This window comes from Lepidochelys kempii, chromosome 2 (genome assembly GCF_965140265.1).
Source record: "Lepidochelys kempii isolate rLepKem1 chromosome 2, rLepKem1.hap2, whole genome shotgun sequence".
Taxonomy (NCBI): Eukaryota; Metazoa; Chordata; order Testudines; family Cheloniidae; genus Lepidochelys; species Lepidochelys kempii.
Window position 1 is genome coordinate 92,528,879 of NC_133257.1, and position 20,152 is coordinate 92,549,030.

The 20,152-nt window shown below is 40.2% G+C and overlaps 1 protein-coding gene across 10 annotated transcripts in view; it reads left to right on the top strand.

The window, feature by feature from the left end:
• LDLRAD4 (low density lipoprotein receptor class A domain containing 4) overlaps window positions 1-3,909 on the top strand; it is a 426,914-nt gene extending 423,005 nt beyond the window's left edge. For all 10 annotated transcript variants that reach the window (XM_073331676.1, XM_073331675.1, XM_073331677.1 and 7 more), the window contains 2 exons: window positions 2,029-2,082; window positions 3,233-3,909. In XM_073331676.1, coding sequence (XP_073187777.1) covers window positions 2,029-2,082; window positions 3,233-3,775 — 597 coding nt within the window. In that variant the 3' untranslated portion in view covers window positions 3,776-3,909. The remainder of the gene's footprint in view (window positions 1-2,028; window positions 2,083-3,232) is intronic.
• The last annotated feature ends 16,243 nt before the right edge of the window (window positions 3,910-20,152 follow it).

The window sequence follows — 20,152 nt, forward strand, 5'->3', positions numbered from 1 at the left end:
ACCTTACAATATCTTTCAAATATATAAAATCTAATAAAATTATAAAGAAGACTGTACACATCCATTTATTTCTCTCTTGTTTTTTCTCTCTCTCATTTTTCCTCCCCTCCCCCATTCTCATTTCTATCTTTTTCACTTTTTTCTGTTCTCTTCCCCTTTTCCCATTTTGGCACCTTTCCTCCTTTTTTGCATTTTGTTTGTTCAATGTCACAAAATTTGTTTCTAATGGTTCTTGTGGGGCAGCATATCTCTTTCTGCTTCTCCAGGAGGTTCTTACACATGGAATAGCTGCGGATTGCAGTGCAAATTTACTAACATCCTTCTCACTTTCTCCCTGCATCCATGTGATTAGCCTTAGGGCTTGTCTACATGGAAAAGTCGTATCAGTATAATTATATTGGTGCAGATAAATTAATACAAGTTATACTAGTATAATTCCCTGCACTGCATGGACACTCTTATTCTGGATAAGAGTGGACTTTTCCGATTTGGCTTAAAATGCTTGCAAAACGATATACGCTAAACTGGAAAAATACAATAAGAATGAACCACTATAGTTATACCAGTGTAAATTCATACCTTACCTTATACTGGTATAACTTCCCCTGTAGATAAGCCCTTATTCAGCCGTGGGTGTAGAAGGAACATGACTCACTGCTGTGTGCTAGCCCAGGAGACTATCCTTGTCTTACCCCTTCTTCCCTGACACAGTTCCCCCTCACTATTCAAACTATCTGCCAGTGCTCTTTCTTTCTTTCTTTCTTTCTTTCTTTCTTTCTTTCTTTCTTTCTTTCTTTCTTTCTTTCTTTCTTTCTTTCTTTCTTTCTTTCTTGTAGGGATTAGGAAAGCAGGTACACATTTCTCACATTGGAAAAGGCTCAAAATGAGCAATGGGAAACTGAGGCAGAACAGCTCCTGCAAAGTGAATAAACGTGCTGTAAATTACCAGGGAATGAACTGAAGAAGAGAGTATGTAAATGAGCTCCAGGGATTTCTACATAGAGGAGGATTGAGGGGCATGGTGAAAAAGCAGGAAGGTGAAATTTACAATAAACCCAAAGGGGAAAAATGGCTTTTTCCTGTTACTGGCATTTCTTATATTTGTATCATGACAGAATTGACTTAGTTCCAAGAAAGTTATCATAATGGAGATGCTTCAGCAAAGCCAATTACTTCGTAGAAATAACATTTTTATTTTGCCACATTTCGACTGAATTTCTGTGCTTTACAGCTTCTCTTGTCCCTTTTGGATTTATCTTAAAGCTGTATTCCTTTCAGCTGTGATAGTTTCAAGTGAAATAAAGCCATTAAGGTAGTTATTGCTGCTCTGAAAAGAAAAATGTAATGAAATAACAATATACCTTAAGCTTTTTTCCCTTATTGACATTTTCTTATGTTTTGTTCGTGCTTTCATTCTGCCCTTAATGTTCTAAAGTGTCAAAAATGCATTAGTAGCATAAGAAAGAAAATCCTTAGCAGGGAGATGGCTGAGGATAGGGATTGAGGAATGGAAATGGGTGGGTGAAACCTTGCTTACCCCCAATGGTCATACTTGTACACTACTCTACCCTTGGGTTGGCCAAAGAGATCCTCAGAATATTATTTCATGGGGGAAGAGTGTATGTGGAGAGAGAGAGAGAGACTAACCAATGAGATCATGAATGTTAGATTCTGTTGGGGACCATTTGGGTCTTGTGCAGTAGCCCATAGTATTGCAAGAAAGGTAAGGAAAGTCACGTGAAATTCCAGGAAAACAGGCGAATGTGCAAGCTTGTACTAAATGGAAAAAAGCAAATTTTAAAGATGGTTTAGTTTGAATGTCGCACTTATGTTTGCTCTCTGTGGTTTTGGCTGAGTTCTGGGTTCAGATTTCAACAGCAAAAGAAGTGATAGGTTACTTTTTAATAATGCTTCTTTTGATGAATGTAACCAACTGATGAAAGCTGATTGTTCTGAAAAGTTGTCTTAAGTTGAAATAAAAATTATGCAAGAAGTTAATATTCTCCTCTGTTTTCTTTCTCCTGCTAGGAAGGGTGCTTGTGGCCTTCAGACAGCTCAGTGTCACGACAAGGTGCTTCAGAGGTAATGTTTAATTTCTTGGTAACTTTCAATGATTTGCTTTACTGCTTCTAACATATATTTCACCTCCCTCAAAAAACATTGTTTGGTTGACTTGCCTACAAGTTGGTTAATGAAGTCTTTTAAATTTAGATCAAAAGAGTAAAATAATAATTTAATAACTTTAGGTCCGAGAGGTTCTGGGTGCCCACAACTTCTATTGACTAGATAATGTGAATCATTGTCTTTAAATTGTAAGTCCACGCATGATCTCTATGAAATCAATAGGATTCTGCACTGGAGCAAGGGATTTGGACCCTGGCTAAGCATTGAGGTCGAAGGAAAAAGGTGACGTTTTCTCATGGTGAGAGTGTGAGATGTCTTGAACATTTTTCAATTCAGTTAAAATGACCATCTGGATTCCTCTACAAAGCAAGATTTTAATCTGTGTAGGAAGAAAGGCTCTCATTGGCCAAAAATCAATGTTGGGATATTTTCTTAGGTTCGCAACTAATTTATTTCGGGGGTGGAAACAGAAATAACTTTTCTGGAATGTTTTATCTTTAAAGGAGTAGAATCTCTTCGCCCCCCTCCCTGGGTGAACATTTTTATAACTTGACAAGGAGGTGGGGGATTAAAACCCTTTAGGGAACCCTCTTCATTTTTAAAGCCATTCACAAATTACTTCTTCTGGATCTTTACCCCACCTCCGACTCACACTACCACTGTTGGGCGTGTGTCTCCATGCTGCAATCATAGGGTGCAATTGCAGCTTGTGTAGATATCCCCGAGCTAGCTTTGTCTAGCTATCTCAGGTACCAGAATAGTGAAGCTGCAGCAGTATGAGTTTCAGCACAGGCTAGCAGTGCAAGTAATTATCCAGGGCTCCGGGCAGGCTTGTATAGTCCGTGCTGCAGCAAGTGCTGCTGAAGCTTCATTGCTCTGGTGCCCAAACTAGCTAGATTAAAGCTATCTTGGGTATGTCTCCATGAGCTGCAATCATGCCTGTGACTGTGTGCATCTGACTTGTTTAATCTGTGTCTGAGCTAACTTGTCAACTCCCTGCGGCAGTGACCATTTTCTCTTTGTTGGCCCTTGATAACTAATTAATACCCATAATGTTTTGCTGGGTGATGCTTGGAAGTGGATTCACAGCTCCCTCTTACCTTTTCAGATCATGTATGCCCCAAGGTCCAGGGACAGGTTTACCGCTCCATCATTCATGCAGCGGGACCGTTTCAGTCGCTTCCAGCCAACCTACCCTTACATGCAGCATGAGATTGACCTTCCTCCGACCATCTCCCTCTCTGATGGAGAAGAGCCACCACCATACCAAGGGCCATGCACGCTGCAGCTCCGGGACCCAGAACAGCAGATGGAACTCAATCGAGAGTCTGTCAGGGCTCCACCCAACAGAACCATTTTTGACAGTGACTTGATAGACATTTCAACGTACAATGGGGGCCCATGCCCACCAAGCAGCAATTCGGGCATAAGTGCAACCAACTATAGCAGTAATGGAAGGATGGAAGGACCACCCCCAACATACAGTGAGGTCATGGGTAATTATCCAGGCTCCTCTTTTTTCCATCACCAGCACAACAATGCGCCTCCTTCATCACAGAGGGGGAGCAGACTTCAGTTTCAGCAGAACAATTCAGAGAGCACAATAGTCCCTATTAAAGGCAAAGACAGGAAACCAGGAAACCTTGTCTAAGTTACTTTCCCAGGTGCACTTGAACTGAAGACAAGAGAATCAAACAGGAATGTGGAGGAAAATTCCCACATTCCTGTGCACAATGTTGTTAAGTTACACGTGGTACAATGTAGTAAAACCAAACGTGCAAACCAGTTCGTTCTGATTCATTTCAGGGGAATTGCATGCAAAGTGGATTGAGATAATACAAACTTCCATTCAGTTTGGCCATGAGCAGTGTTTTGGGGGAAAATATATATTATTTTTTTTAAATAAACTATTTGAATTATTTAATTCTAAAAGGAAACTTAGCACAGAAATTAGGCTTGTACAGCCTGTTTTATATTAACTGAATGGCAGAAAGAAGAAAATGAGAAGAAAGTTTTGCTAGGTAAATGGGGGAAGAATCGGCCAGTTTGCTTTTTTTTCCCAAGGTGTGGAATTTTTTTTATATGAATCAAAATTCCTGTTTTGTGTGCCAAGGTGTAAAGTTGAGAAATTAGATGAATGCAAGGAGTTAATTTGTGTTGTGAAAAATGTGTTTTAAAAAGTTGCACTATCTTAATGTTTTAAAAAATATATATATGAGGGAACTGTTTTACGTGAAGTTCTTCTATATGTTGTCTTTTCAAAACCTGTGGAATAATGATTAGACCCCAGGAGTAATCTGGAGGAGTTTGCCCCACCTGGTATTTGTCACTGACAGGGGATTGTTGAATTTAGCCTAACACCTATTGACTTACATAATCAGGCAATACAGGGACACTTAACATGTTATTATCTTTGCAGTAATTTGCATTAAAATGACAGTGCATCAATGAAGTGTCTTGGAGACTTTTGGATGGAAGTAAGCAAACATGAAATTCCAGCATTTCACATCACTTAGGTTGTTTTAGCTATTATACAGTTTAGACCATTTGTTTCATTAAAAGCAAAACAAAATCCCAGATATACTAATTTATATTAATTATTAACAAAGCACTGTAATTTTTTTTCTCCTTTTCACAATGCAGTATCGTTAATACGTAAGGTTTTAGAGATGTTGTCTTCAGTGTAGCCTGAAATATATTTAGTCACATATCCTGACATTATGCAATAAATTGTTTAAAAATGCAAGGTGGTTCTGTCCCGTCCCCCCAGAATGCAGTTAAAATATGTGACTCTTTCTTGTGCATTTACTGTCCAATTTCTGTTTAAATTCTGTACTGGAGAATTTTATGCTAATCCTGTTTACGCAAGTGGACATCGGTAACCATACCCCCTCCTATGCAGTTTCTGCAACACATGTGATACTTTTTACAGTGCTAGTGATATTGGCAATGGTTTCTGCAGCATTAGAAAACCATTGGAAGTGACTTGGAAACCCTGGTTAATCTCACTGTAAGCCATTAGCCTTTTCGTATGGGCCTGATCCCACAAACCCTTACTCATGCACGTAATCCCATTGAGCCCAATGAGACTAGGCACATGGGTAAAGATTACTCACATGTGTGTGTTTGTGTGTAGGATCTGGCCCTATTTTTGTAATTCTGGTCTCAAAGTAATTGGAAGATATGTGTCTGCCTGACGAATGTTGCTTAGGGTTTTGCTTTCTTTCCGTGGTTAGCTTCTGTGCCGAAGCTAATGTAAGTTTTGGAAGTCAATTGAACAATGGTGGTAGTGACTTCAAGAGCACACAGAAAAAGCACAACATGCACTTAAAATGCATTTTGGAAATGGACTTTAAAAGAAAAAAAGAATCTTTAGAGTCTTAGTTGTAATATTCCTAATATATATGTGTAGTAGAGTTTTCACTGTAAGGTCTCACTTTTTCTATGGTCTTAAGCCTAGTGCTTTGTTAACAGCAGCAACCAACGAGTGCATCAAATGCACTGCAGAAAAGTACTGTATTGTACAGCACCTGTTCCGATTGCTGGAGATTGGATTTCTGTGTGACTTCTACATACTACAGGGCTTGATTGAAACATTGATTACTGAAGCGAATCTTTGATCTATGCAGAGTTTTAATGCCAAAACAGCGTGTGTGTATGCATGTGTGTGTTCATTTTATGGGTCTCTGTATAGATAACTTCCTTAGTGAGGTGACTTTGTACTATTCTAGCTTGATGAATATTGGAATAACTATATTCTGAACAGACAGCCCCATTTATAACTGATCAGAATCTGCTTGTTTCTTGATCTGAATTGTCCCTGGTAATGCAAAGTGAACCCTTTTTATTTATGTAGCTATATTTGAAGAGAGAAGTAGGAGACTGGATTTAGCGCAGCCCCCAGCACAGATGTTTATGGGATGACTGACTAGCTGTCTGTCGATTATAGCTCTTGCCTTTTATAGTTTCTGGGAGTAATACATCTTGGAATTAGGAATTTACAGATGACCTGCAGGTTTAGGCCACAGGCAGTATCCACAATTTAAGTCACTTCAGGGAGTTTGTTGCTATTAAAGGTGAGCAGAAGTATGTTGTTGCCTAGATCAGGATTATTCAGCCCTGAGACATCTAGGTCAGAGAACAAATGGAAATCAATTGTCATTCTGTCAGGGAACCACTGGGTCAGGAGAAGGGCAGGTGAACAGTCCTGGGCTTTGGACCAGTTTGAATACAAGCTGTCCCACTGCTCTGCAGATCTCATTAAAGCCACATCTATTAACTTCAAAGCCACCTCTTGGGAACGTATATTCTTTGAGGATAACCCTTTACCATCTTTCCATCCTAGTGTCCCAGTGTGTTGGTGTAACTCCCATGAACACTGATGGATGTGATGCATGCACATACAGAAGAAAACACCTACCAAAGTGGTCTGTTAGGTTTCCTTGAACTAGGGTTACAAACGCTGCAGAAGAAGTAACACATTTTCTCCACTCTGCAAAAAGCGATTTTTAGACTTCATTCTGATTATATCTTAATGAATGTTAGTAATCTCTGAGGTGGATTCTGCCAACAATATTACAAAGGAGTGCTCTTTCTTTCTTTCTGCTCATAGAGAACAGAGAACACGCCAGTACTGTTAGAACTGAACTCCGAAAGAGAAAATAAGAAAAAATGATATCAAACAAGAAGTCACTGTCAATCTGTTCAGGCTCAAAAATGGGCATTCTCTCAAGGGAGGTAAATTCTACGCAGCAATTCTGGAGGATTCTCTGTAAAAAGACTCAGGACCGTATTCTAAACCTTCCTAGCCACCCAAATGTAATTTTTAAACTATTAAATTGATATATGTTCTATAGATTATCACATGGGTAAAACTCCACATACATGTTTCATTTGTGTGTGTGTGTCCAGGTAAGTATATTATATATAAAATACACACAAATATACCACGTATGTAGAGGTTTTTATCCTCTGACTGCCTCACTTGCCCTCTGCCCAACAACCTATCTTCCCCAAGATTTATTCAAATACTCCACATTTCTGAGCAACTTCAAACAGCTGTTACTTTAAAAAAATTTAATCTGTCAGAAATAGATATTCCCTCCTCCTCCTCTCTCCCCCTCAAATGTAGAATTCCTCCCAAAAATTACCTTGTTCCAAGGCCCAGGCCGGACAAGTTTCAGCTGTTGGACTGGTGTCAGCTTTTCTAGATAGAAAAATGTCTAATCTTCAGTGTATGTTGCCTGGCGGTCTTACAGAGCTAGGAAAGGAAGAGGGGATTACAAACTTCCCAGTGGGATACATATCACTTCTAGCCCTGGAATTACAGAAAAATCTCTCGAGCCTATTTTTAGAGGTTTGCCTGGCTCCTTCTGAGCACGGCGCAGTTGGCCTCCTGGTATGTGAGGCACCTGACTATAAGGTATGAATGAGAGATGAAAAATAGTCCCAATAAAAATGTTAAAAGCTCTCTCAAGTATTCTTAAGATAGCATTTCTGTAAGATGTATGGCATATAGAGAATACATGATACTGTGATGTGATAGGAAGGTTTGGTCATCATTAGTTTGGGATGATTTCTGTACGCCCCACTCATGGCTTTGTCACTCATGAGGAATGCATCTAACTCAAACTCATGCTGATAACATTTTACCACACCGTTGTTCACTCTCTGTATGTGAGAAAACACGCACATGTTCTGTGTATGCAGTCACGATCAACAGAATAACTTCCTTTCTTTTTGTTTCTGCAACCATAGAATTAATTGGAACCGTGCAATTAATTGCATTTATTTTGCACCTTTGTCCTCATTTTCATTCTGCCCACTAATCCATTCCAGTTGGAGCTACTTCTGATGTTCCAAATCTCAAAACTACTAGTGTCAAATGAAAAAGAGCCTGCCACTAAAATTTTTCCCATAACTGTGGCTTGGGTGAAAATGGGGATTGAAATTACACTGCTGCAAGAATAGCACAATTCACTAGGAAAAAAGCTTTAGCCCAGTGAAGAACTCAAAGTGCAGGCTTTCTAGTGTTCTCCTGTAGGAAGCATTCATTTCTAGCCCTGACAGAGAGTGTGTCATGGAACCTTAAAACTGACGCCTGCATTTGTGAGAAATGTTTGAAGGTTTTAAAAATGTTTTATAACTAACATTTCTCTGACTCTGAGGCCCGCACACTCATGGTAACTAAGGCAACCTGGCTTTACAGGCAAGGACTACAAGAAAATAAGCAATCAAAATACACACACTCTAAAATTGTTCTTAAAAATCTTTTAAGCAGGAGGAATAAACAAAACACCTGCTGGTGTGTTCAAAAGGATTAATTGGGATTTGGATATTTGGGATTTTCCCAGAAACTTGCATAGCTGCCCTGCCTGGGACTCATGCCATACGTGACCATTTTGTGTGTGTGTGGGTTGTGTTTGCCAACACAGACGTGCACACCTTCTCTCTATCTGTTCTAGTTATCCAGATATTAGTTATTATTCTATAAACAACTTCCAGGGATGCTGCATGGGTTTATTTTCTGTCATAAGCCAGTTTAAAATGTCCCTTTCCTGCTATAGTAAACTATTTTGAATCCTACTGTTGAACATGGCTCTGTTACATGCCTGGGCAGTGGCAGGTAACCACTCAAAAGGTTGAAAGTGTGAGGAGCACCTGCTCTCTTCCCTCGCCCTTTGAAAATGTACAGTACCCTGCTTCAACCAGTTGCCCAGGTTCCCAACTCTGACATGGGGCACTGGTGCATCTTCCATCCAACAGCTCTCCTCTTTAGGATGCTTTTGACAGCAGTCCTCATACCTTGGGGACTGCCCTGCAGGAGACCGCTTGTACTGAGCTACTGCAGTGAAACAGATTTTTAAAACTACAGAAGCACATTGTCTCTAATAAGCCTATGTGGTACTAACAAGGGACCCACTTTTGAGAGTTGGCTCAGATGAAGCTTTGCTTTAGGTTACTTTTGTTTTCTGTTCCATTTAAGGGCTGTTGTAAGAATCTTGTGAAATATGGTTGGCCTTTCCCGTTATGTACATGCCCCAAAACTAACCCCAAATGTCTCACTTTTGTTTTAACCCCCTCCCTCTCCCAAGGAGGCACTGTCATAGAATTGTTTAACATCTATAGGGGCCCTTATAGCAGCATTTCAAATGTAAAAAATCCTTGTGGGGATTTGTCTGAGTTACATCATTTCAGCTGAACTTTCAGAGTTTTGTTCTAATTTCTCTTTACTTGCTATGTTTCCTTTTTAAATTACAATTTACACTTCTCGTTATAGGGTCCCACTTTAAAATCCAGACCAAGGCCCACCTATGAATGTTGGCTCAGGCCTGGTCTGGACTTAGCAGTTTTGCTGGCATAGCAGTGTTGCTCGGGATGTGATCCCCACCCCCTTGACTAACATAGGTACGTCAGCAAAAGCCCAAATGTAAATACAGTTAAACAAGTGGCACAAAAGTCCTTTTGCTAGTCTAGCATACTCCATTCGGGGAACTGGTATAAGCTGCATCTCCACCACTGGGGATTTGCCAGTATATAGGTATTCGCAAAAAGAAAAGGAGTACTTGTGGCACCTTAGAGACTAACAAATTTATTTGAGCATAAGCTTTCGTGAGCTACAGCTCACTTCATCGGATGCATTCAGTGGAAAATACGGTGGGGAGATTTATATACATAGAGAACATGAAACAATGGGTGTTACCATACACACTGTACGGAGAGTGATCACTTAAGATGAGAGATTACCAGCAGGAGAGTGGGGGACCTTTTGTAGTGATAATCAAGGTGGGCCATTTCCAGCAGTTGAGCAAACCCTTCCATGTGTAAGCAAGGCTCAATGTAGATGAAGTGCTTTATCCAAACAGTAAATAGCACCAATGCAAAATTTAGAAGCTGATTAATGCTTTGTAAATCAGCCACAAATATTTTGCTTTAATACATTTAAAGGCCACAAACACCTCATTTGCAATCATTCACTCTACATTTCTCTGCTCCCAAAGCAAAGCAGGGAAGGTTGAGCTTGGTTTGTACTGAAAATGTCAAAACCTCTCCTTCTGGCTGTACTTCTGCCTTGGCATATTTTGTGTTACAGCTCGAGAATAAATACAAGCAAAGCTAGCATCACTTTAGTGCTAAAATATTGTACCTTTTTGTGTTTAAAACGGAGAGAAACAAACAAAAATACTTCCCCCACCTCCCAAGGAACCCCGCCCTGTTTGTGATTTACTGCCAGAGAGGCCTGTGTCTCATTTCTTTGCTGTCTTCCTGCTGCTGCTGCTTTAAATGGTTTGCTATGTGAGTTGTCTGATACCACATGGTATGTGTTCAGATCACGTGGGTGACAGAGCTGTCTTTTTCTTCATTCTTTCTCACCTCAGTTTGTGCTTGTCTGTCTGCTGTGGTAGGGGTATTAATAAATAAATAAATATATACATATATATTCGATATAATTTTGAGGAGGTTTGCATGTTAGTAGTTTGTAAGCAACTAAGGGGCCTCGTGTTCAGGTCTGAGCAGATAGGAATCCGCTTGCACTCGAGGGGCCGGATCCAAAGCTCATTGAAGTCAATGGAAAGACTCCCACTGATTTCAGTGGACTTTGGCTCAAGTCCTATGCTCCCACCTTTGTTGTGCCTCACTTAAAATGGTGCTTCTTCAGTTGTCTGTCTCTTCTTCTGAGTTTTATTTGTAAGGTGCTGTATATAACTTGAATATATTATGCACATATCCTACCCAATGGGTAGAACAAACAAACAAAAAAAAAAGACATTGTTAATACTGTAAGATAATGTATAGATGATACCAATTTTAACACAAAAAATGGCATCCAATTTGTGAATGCCTACTTTCGTGCTTGGTCCTCTTTTGTAAGAAAATTTGCAAATGTATGCATACAAATGACAAAAAGTCTATGTATTTTATTTTCCTATTAAATATCAATATAATATCATAAGGAAAAGCAGAGTTTGAACAAATCACTTTTGACCAGCTTGTATATAGCAACTGGTTGTCTGATGCATCTTTGCGATGAAGGTCATTCTTTTTGTGTGTGTCACTTTAAGGAAAAAGAAAAACAAAACAAACAAACCTTCACAGCTTTAACTTTGCAACTAGATACTTCTCTTCTTTGTTGTCACCTTGTTTTTGCTGAGCTGAACCAGTATTAGCTACTTCTTCTCCAGCAGATATTTTATTTATACCCTCAGTTACCTTATTTACCTAAAGATGAGTTAAAAACCTAGAACTTTTTATCCAAACCCTATGATACTGTATGGGCCTTGGCTAAATTGATCGAAACTGACCCTGCAAAAATCAAAAGTAGGCCAACAGAGTTTTTCAAAAACAAAAACAGTCCTTGTGTTGCACCTATATCTAATACACAACCTTCCCATTCTATACTCTGAAGGCTTGTCTGCATTCAGGATTCAGCAATCAGTGTAGCTGCAGGGGTACAAACCCCAGGTATAATAGACAAGGAAAGCTGTAATTTACGCTGTTTGATCTTACCCCTGATTGAAATGGGAGCATATTGAAGTGGTTCAATATTCAACTTTCCTTGTTCACACTGAGGTTTGCAGCACTGCTGAACCAGTGATAGCTGAACTGGGGCTAATACTGAGTATAGGCAAGGCCTAAACCCATCCAAGCCAGGAGAGCAGTGGTGTAAGGCCAGGTCTACACTTAAAACTTTTGCACGTATAATGATGTCTATTCGGCGTGTGACTTACTTTATTTTTATGACATTTTATACCAGCAAAAGCCCAAGTGTAGACACAGTTATACAGGCATAAAAATCCTTTTGCTGGTATCCATTTTGTCGTTCAGGAAATTGATATAAGCTTTTGCCAGCATAACCTTCGTCTACACTTGCTGATATGGTTATATCTGTATGGCAAACCATTTTTCAGGTAGACAAGACCTAAGCTTTCAATTTTGAGGATGGGGTGGGAGTCAGTTTATTTTTAAGGCTGACGAGCAAGAAAAGCCTTTTGTAGTTTGACCGGCGCTTTGTTGTGCATGGCAAAGCCCTCTGGACAGTTTGCTCCTCCAGTCTTTCCACACTTTTGGTTGTCCATGTACACTCTTGGCGTGGCTTGTTAGGTAAAGCGAATACCTCAGGAAAACAAACATAAAGTTTGAGTTTGGAATTGCAGATAGGGAACTTATTTTTCTAAACTGCTTGTTTTAAATAGTCTGGGAACGTAGATGATATAAAAGTTAACTGTCAAAGACTGAATAATCCGCTAACGAATGGCTACTTTTTTATACTTGTCAGGCTTTAACCACAAGCATAACATAGCAATGTATTGGAATATGTTTGAGGTGGCGTTTTTGTTGGTTTTCAGATATCTAGCTAAATGCTACACTAAAACTCAGGGGGCCTCATCTAAAGCCAGCTGAAGACAATGGTAAGACTCCCATTGATTTCAAGGGGCTTTGGATCAGGTCCATAGCACTCAAGAATTTACTTTGTCCTTTTATTGGCCTATCATGGCTTCTCTCTCTATTGACCTGAAACTTCAGCTAACCATTTGTCTCTAAATATCTTTTAAAGAAACCATCACAGCAGTCCTGTACCTGACTAGTGATCACGGTTGTTTTGTTTTGTTTTAAAGAACTGTGTAGATTTTGTGTCCAGTTCTCCTCATGCCCTTGCAAGTAGCTTTGTCCATCCCTTTCTGTATATTGTGCTGTGCTAGCCAGTAAGCAGGTAACATATCTGAATCTGCCTACTTTATGGTTGTCGTTTGTTAACTTGTTCATTGTTTATCAGGCACAAAGTTTTGCAAATAGGTCTTGCCGGCCATTTCCACATTTCTGTTTGCACTGCAGTAGAATGTGTGTGTCTGGAAAAAAATCTCGACTACGAAGAACATTTACAAAGTAAACCTTGTGCAGGGGGAGCCTAGAGTATGATTTACAATAGCAAACCTTGCATACTGAGTGGACCAAACAGGATGATGTCTCCCTTAAAAGTAACTAATTTCCTTTGAAGCTGCAGTGAAAAGATTAGAAAATCTATGAAGTGTAACCATAGCTCTGTGTTCACACATCCCATTTACTACAACGCGCAGCAGGCATCCATGATTTAAAAAGAACTATGATCCGAAGTTATGAGAGCCCAAGGCATCTTACTGCTGGACAGCAAAAATAAAACACAAAACTCATTCAGCTTAATATTCTTTAACAAAACAACTGTTTCTTTACTTGCAGTACAAAGGCTTGCTAAGCATTGCCAAGAAATTTGTCTTTTGTGGCTCTCAACTATCTAGTGCCTCTGTGTCAGAGTGTTTCATGATGGTGTGTACATTGATCAAGCTATTATACCTAGAATTTATCATCAGATTAATGCCTGTTTTCAGAGCTTTGACCATTTTTGTTGTTTATTGCTAGTTATTATTTTACAGCCTAATATGCTTTATTGCTGTATGGGTCTTCTTTTTTTTTTTTTTGGTGATTCTAACTTTGTGGCTTTCAGGATCACATTTTTCAACACGTCTGTCTGGATTTTTGTCCATTTTGTTTCACGTTATTCCAAAATATGTACAGCACTATCCACAATATTTAATCCTTCATTTAAATTTTATTGTTGTAAAAACAGGTCTATTAAAAGAAAAAGTCTTTTTACAACTGTATTGGAACTTCTCAGTAACTGTTTATGTGAAGCTGTGACAAACCTGGCTTGCTTTAAAGACTTTTTTATTTTCCTTTAACACAATCAACCTGTTGCTTATTTTCCAACATAACTCCCAGTTATATACAGGAGAAGAAGATTTCATCTGTTGTGTATCTGCCTCTTTTAATTGAGCAAATGGTGATGTCCTAGTTTTTAGACCTAAGGTCTGTTATTGCAATACTTTTAAAGAAAGATATTGCTCTAAGTGCTGTTGTTAGTTTTAAATACAGATTTTATGCTTGTTCTTAATATGCTCTGGTCAAACCATAGCACAAAATTATTAAAAATCATGAAATAACATTTGTCTCCTGATGAATTTGTTTTCTCCTCAAACCGAGGGAGTAAAGTGAAAGGGGGTAACATCAAACTGATCCACGATGGCAGCATTTGCTCAACCAAACGTATCCACCTTTTTTCCTCCTATAGTTAATGACTGTCCTAGGAAACGGATTGTTTCCGACTCCTGATTATTAGGGAATCTTGGAGAATTGAATTAGTTGGTTCTTAAATTCTAAATAAGTGAAGTACTAAAAGAAAACCCTTATAAAGACAGATAATCTCTTCATTTAAACTACCTAGACTTCCTTTTTAATGGGGGTCTCATCTGAAGGATTAGTTATTGGCCATTGCTTGGGATATGATACCAGGATTGATGAACCTGTGGTCTGACCAGTATAGTAAATACTATATTCCCCAAACCCCGGAGTTAAAAAGGTTGAATAAAAAACTAATTTACAGGATACAGTTCATTTGTCCTGGAAAAACACAGATCCTCTTTGTCCATTGATTTAAATTAAATCAATCTTGTCACGAGATGGAGGAGGGTGGGATAGACCGGGCTCAAAAGAGATGAGCTGAAATGATCCTTGAAAATCTTTGTGAAACAAGTCTTAACAAGATACCATTGATGGGCACATTTCAAGCTATTTTAAGATGCCTTTCACCTTGGTGCTGAAGAGTCAAACAAAAGTATGAAGAATGAAAATCCCCCCAAACATGGGCTGTTCTCTTTATTCCAGGTTTCAAGGCACAAGTATTACACGGTGAGCTTTTTGTTTAACATTATTCCTGGGGCAAAGTTGTATCCCACATTTTGACCTGATCTCAGGATAGCTGGAGTCTGAGATCTTCCAACTTAGTTTCATTGCTGGATTTTGGGTGCTTAGAATGCTGTGCTGCTCAAAGTCTGTCATCCTAAACCTTGGTTTTTCTCTCTCTTCCTGTGGAGGATGAGGCAGCCAGGTCTCACTCTGTTAAGGGCTTTGTACATAGGGACCAGGACTTTGATTTCTGTTCTAAAATAGAGGAGGAGCCAATGGAGTGATGTATTTGCTGCTCTATACTGTGGTATATCTGGTCATGCGTTCAAATGACTTGATTATTTAAACCTTGAGTGTATGCTTATTGACAAACAACAAACGCTATCACTAATTCCCTACCATTTTCCCTTTTTCTCTGGCTCCCTCAGTATGTTAACCGCCAGCGTTTCAATTCCTGTCGTACCAGTTCAATTCAAGGATGCAACTGGAAAAAAATAAGGTAGTTCCTCACCGTGACAGATATTGTAACCACGTGCGATAGCTCTGGAGACCATATTGTATGAAGCTTGTATATCACTGTGGATTCAGGGATTGTTTGCCACTCCAGGGACTGGGGAGGGGAGTTATCACAGCTCCATAGTAACAGATACTGCTGGCAACAGACTGTTCATAGCACTTGGGGAGAAAGTGCAACACACAGACTGGCTGGGGATGTCGCAGTGGCTGGCAGGGAGCTGTGCATTCTTAAAGCCCCCCAGTCAGAAGGGTGTGGGACAAGTGGCCCTGCCCAGAGACAGGTGGTGGCTGGATACCTGACTGGGGAGCAGGGGAGTACAGAGGCAGGTCCCCTGAAACGGAGATATAGCTTTTTCGAAGTGCTCCAAATCTCTGACCCTCTGCTCCAGTTCTACCCATTGAGTCAAGCACTCTCTGGAAACTGTCATCTAATTCATCTGTTTTTAATTATAATTGTATTTGTATAATTGTATTTATCATATGACATTCAGCTTGTGGTTTAATATCTTTGTCTATGGATTGCTACCCCAAACCAGCTATAAATGGGCTGTCTCATAGCAGTAGGAGCGCTTTCCTTCTACATGATGAATACAGCATCTGCCACAATCTTGTAAAACCTTCAGGTCTTGCTTTCAGGCTCCCAGTTGTATTGATCCATATTATAACCATCGTATTTTTAACATTCTAACCCCTTTTCTTCCAAAGATCGGTGTATAATGAGATGGCATCACGCAGACACAAATTAATCAGTCCTCACTCACTATCACAGATTTGATCTGTGGTGCTTTGAGTGAGTTGTAATTAAAATGCTGTTGAATCCTCTCCTAATACATGCCCATTTGCACTTTCACAACAGCCCTCTTTTCTTCTAACTCCCTATTGTGCCAGTTTTAAAGAACCCTAGCTCTGGGCATTATAAATACTTGCATGATTTTTATTTTATTTGGTTAAATCAGCCCTTCAAATCTTCTCCAGTCTGCCAGCCAAATGATTGCTTCAGCCAATGTGTCCATTTCAGGCTACCATCTTCACCAGTTGTACTCAATGGTGGCCAGACTATGTCCAGCTGAAGACCACACTGCCAGGAGCCTGGAGAACACACCTACTATTTAAAATGGAGCAGACTCGCTTATCATTAGTGGGGGGGGGAGGGAAAGGGCGGGTGAAGATGGCCCGTGGAAGGTACATGTTCCCACCATACAATGCATCAGTCGAATACTAAGACGTTGTACCCATAACAGTTTCCATTCACGGATCTCAAAGTACTTTCCGAACTAACTCCACCTCACAGCAGCCTGCACAGTAGGTGCCGGTTCCTCTTTTACAGCTGGGGAGACAGGCAGAGGTAGGGCATGGCTGGTCACAGAGGCATCTGGCAATGCTAGGAACAGACCTCCACATCCTCCTGACGCTGAGTCCCCTATTCTTTAACTATTAGACTGCTTGCCTCCTTGTGTTACTGCTGTAATAAAAATCACTGTACCGCAGAGAAGTTGCTGCCTTGTACTGCACTGATTTTCTTTCTCCCACTGAGGATATTAGGCAAGCAGCCAGGATGTAGCCACATCTTATTGAGAGAAAATGGTGTTTTCCTGACAGAAGGCTAAGCTCCACCCTGGAGCTCCAGAAGCTTCCCTGAATGCCAACTCCAGCTCACGCCAGATTAAATTAACATTTCCAGACACTGCATTGATTGGCAGTGTAGTGAGTAGAAAATTCTCATTTAATCTAGCTCTCAGTGTGCCATAGAGGTAGTTTCAGACAGCTTGACCTACATTTTACCCCACAGAAAAGGAAGCACTTAGGGAAAATAAACCTACTTTTCACAGTGGTGTGGATTTTGCTCAACCTTATTCCGTGTGTGTGTGTGTGCACCTATGTATGGTTATAGTATTAGTCTGTAACTGACCCAGGTTTGCTTTACTCAGCAGTAGCAAAGTTATTAGTCCATATTAAGTTTAAATACCCTTTAAAAGGGAAAGATTTTGATGTGTATAGCACTTTGATTGGGTCGAGAGCAGCAGAAAAATGTCAGGGGCTGGTTATTACGTGACTATAGTCTGAGCATTACTAATGCTTTTCAATTTGCCTCGATCTATACAACTTTGCAGCTCAGTCCATGTTGATAGGGAGGGGATTTTTGTCAATGTGCTGAAGAGAAACTTTTTGTTAAGGCCCTACTCAGACCGTCATCATAAAGCCAGATGGGACTATTGGGAATCATCCAGTCTGGCTTCTTTTATAACACAGGCAAGAGGACTTCCCTGAAGCAGTTCCTATTGGAACCAGAACAGATCTTTCAGAAAAACATCTAAACTTGATTAAAAAATTTCTAGTGATAGAAAATCCACCACAGCCCTAGGTAAGTTGTTCCAATGGTTAATTACCCTCACTGTTAAAAATGTGCACTTTATTTCCAGTCTGAATTTGTCTAGCTTCAATTTCCAGCCATTGGATCTTGTTATGCCTTTCTCTGTTTGATTGAAGAGCCCTTTATTACCAAATTTCTTTTCCCTACATAAGCACTTATACACTGTGATCAAGTCACCCTTGAACCTTCTCTTTCAGCCAGACAGATGTAGCTCCTTGAGTCTATTCTCTGTAAGGCATGTTTCCCAAGCCGTTAATATTCTCAGGGCTCTTCGCTGAACCTTTACCAATTTATCAACATCCTTCTGGAACTGGGGACACCAGAACTGGACACAGCATTCCAGTAAAGGTTGCACCAGTGACAAAACCAGAGGTAATTTAACCTCCCTACTCCTACTTGATATTTCCCTGTTTACACATTTCAGGGTCACAATGGCCCTTTTGGCTACAGCGATCCACCATTATTACCTTTCCCTCCCCCAAGTCCTTTGTAGACTCACTACTTTCCACGATATAGTCACTTATCCTGTAGGTACGGCCCACATTGTTGGCGGGGACTCATAAGGGGAACTTAGGCATTGCAGGACTCAGGGTTCCTTCACAATGCATGAGGACAGTCGGGTGCCTAAAAATGGGATTCTTAGAAGCCAGTAAGCTGAGTGGGGAGCCACCTCAGTTACCAGTAGGAAATACTCTGAGGGGTGTGGATTAAGCCCTGTCCCTCCAAGGGATTTAGGTGGCTCACTCTGGCACCTCCCTCCTCTCGATGTTCACAGATGTAAACCCTCTCCTGGAGTTAGGTGTCTAAGCCACGTCAGTCATTTTTCAAGAAAAACAAGGAGGAGGCCCTGGTGACCTTTAGCCCAGTGGTAGGAGCACTCCCTCAAGGTTATAGGGGAAATGAGTTTAAAGCCCCTGTCTGCCTGATGTGGATCAGGAACTCGAAGTGCGCCAGACCCCAGGGATACAGGCTGTTCTGGGGTGGTCTTGTGCACTCTCTCCTGCTGGAGCTGTACCACTGTGTATAAATAATTAAATACACACTGGGCCAGAGAGAGTGTGTGACAACAGCTTGCCGACTAGGGCACTCACCTGGGACATGGGAGGCCCAGGTTCCAGGTCCCTTGCTCTAATATTTAAGTATTTATACAAAGTGGAACAGAGACTGAGACATCCCCCAGAATACCGCATAGCCTAGTGGTCAGGGCACTCTCCTGAGAGGGGGAAGACACACATCAGGGGGAAATTGAACCAGGCTCTCCTATATCCTGGGTGTGTGCTCTAACCACGCAACTAAAGGTTGTAAGGGTGGGGGCACCTCCTCCTCCATCATCTGTGTAGTTTTAGACGTGTTTAGAGCAGGCCTACTGGGTTAGGCCTATAAGACAAGGTAGGCGAGAAAACATCTTAGTCTTTGGGTCCCTGCTCCTTGTTCTTGCACATAACTTTACATTTGACCATTTATCTGCAAACTCTGTCTGTGATAATTCTATTTTCTTTTAGATCACTGATAAAAATTGTGAAGATATAGGTAGGAACTGAGAACCTGAGCCAAGTGGCTCTTAACTATATTGACGAGATTACCTTTGCCCTCCAAGTGACTTGACCCATGTTGCAATTTGAAAAAATAAACCAGTTCTTTGTATTTGTTAATGGATTTTACTAAAAAGAACAAGCAAATAAATGTAAAATTGAGCAAACATAACCCTGACTAAACTACTACATTTTAACTACAAATAGAACAATACATGGTAGTAACTGAGATTTAATCAATGGGTTTATATATCAAATCACCCATTCAATACCGCATGTAATCAAACCAAATGAACCATGAGGGTGACTCAGAAAAGGATTGCTCTTGCTAATCCTGCTTTGGGAGAAAGGAGAAGCCAGTTTCCTTCACTCTAGACTTCAGCCAGCAGTGCACTTCCAGACTCTTCTGCCTTCTCTTCCTCCATCTGCAGGACAGGAAGGGTCTCTCAGAAGATCACTTGGATGTTCTTCTTCAGCACACTGAAATCATCTATAATCTGAAAGGTATCCCACGACACCTCACGGATTATTTATGTGTGAAGCAAATCTGGTTACTTTGGCCCATATATCCTGTAAATGAAAGGCTGAGATAATTACACGAAGCCTAAATATTTGTTGTTGTTTTTTAGCAGTCACTGGTACAATATAGGTGACATGTAGCAGTTGAAGTCTCAGTGAGTGATGTGTTTATACATATTCAGTACTATATATGAGTGATAACTTCATAATCCACTTATGGCTTTATCCTTTACAAAAAAGAAAAAATAATGTTCTAAATAATCTTGTATATTCTACGTATACCATGCTATGCCTATACATAAGAAAATAATGTCAGACAGATATAGCCATATCTCAAAAGCCACTTTTGATCTCATGCAAAATTATGCTGCAA